This window comes from Procambarus clarkii, chromosome 32 (genome assembly GCF_040958095.1).
Source record: "Procambarus clarkii isolate CNS0578487 chromosome 32, FALCON_Pclarkii_2.0, whole genome shotgun sequence".
Taxonomy (NCBI): Eukaryota; Metazoa; Arthropoda; class Malacostraca; order Decapoda; family Cambaridae; genus Procambarus; species Procambarus clarkii.
The window spans coordinates 41,359,224-41,360,346 of NC_091181.1; the positions used below are offsets into that span (position 1 = coordinate 41,359,224).

A 1,123-nucleotide genomic window follows, 5' to 3' on the forward strand; every position below is an offset into this window, starting at 1 on the left:
GGTGTGGTCAGTGTCTCTGGGATATAGACGCAGGCGGGTGTGGTCAGTGTCTCCGGGATATAGACGCAGGCGGGTGTGGTCAGTGTCTCTGGGATATAGACGCAGGCGGGTATGGTCAGTGTCTCTGGGATATAGACGCAGGCGGGTGTGGTCATTGTCTCTGGGATATAGACGCAGGCGGGTGTGGTCATTGTCTCTGGGATATAGACGCAGGCGGGTGAGGTCAGTGTCTCTGGGATATAGACGCAGGCGGGTGTGGTCATTGTCTCTGGGATATAGACGCAGGCGGGTGTGGTCATTGTCTCTGGGATATAGACGCAGGCGGATGTGGTCATTGACTCTGGGATATAGACGCAGGCGGATGTGGTCATTGACTCTGGGATATAGACGCAGGCGGATGTGGTCATTGACTCTGGGATATAGACGCAGGCGGATGTGGTCATTGACTCTGGGATATAGACGCAGGCGGGTGTGGTCAGTGTCTCTGGGATATAGACGCAGGCGGGTGTGGTGCTCATAATAACTCTCATCTGATACTGAGGGAATGTTTGTGAACTTGTTGGCACTCTAGGGAACTTCATCTTCATCGTGGAAGCATCAAAATGTAAAACATTTAGAACCTTCGTATTAGGACACCTTTTGTAGACAGGTTATACACGGTATTTACCTAGTTGTGCATGCGGGGGTTGAGCTCTGGCTCTTTCGGCCCGCCTTTCAACTGTCAATCAAACAACGGATATTTTTTTTCACACACAAACATGCCCTCATGAAGTATCCCGTAACAGCTATCTAACTACCAGGTACCTATTAACTGCTAGGTAACAGGACCATCAGGGTGAAAGAAACTGCCCATTTGTTTCCGCCATCACTGGGGATTGATCCACGGTCCACAGGACTACGCATCCAGCTTGCTGTCCACTCGGCTACCAGGTGCCACACTTACACACACTCTGTGTGTGTGTATTATTCACCTAGTTGTTCGTGTGGGGGTTGAGCTCTGCTCTTTTGGCCCCCCTCTCAACTGTCAATCAACTGTTACTACCTACTAATATATATATATATATATATATATATATATATATATATATATATATATATATATATATATATATATATATATATA

General features: G+C 47.4%; 1 protein-coding gene across 1 annotated transcript in view; it reads right to left on the reverse strand.

The window, feature by feature from the left end:
- Positions 1–587, reverse strand: part of LOC123759479 (platelet binding protein GspB-like) — a 2,202-nt gene extending 1,615 nt beyond the window's left edge. Inside the window, exon 1 of the mRNA XM_045744584.2 lies at positions 1–587. This exon is cut by the window's left edge and continues 1,615 nt beyond it. Coding sequence (XP_045600540.2) covers positions 1–587 — 587 coding nt within the window.
- Positions 588–1,123: the final 536 nt, after the last annotated feature.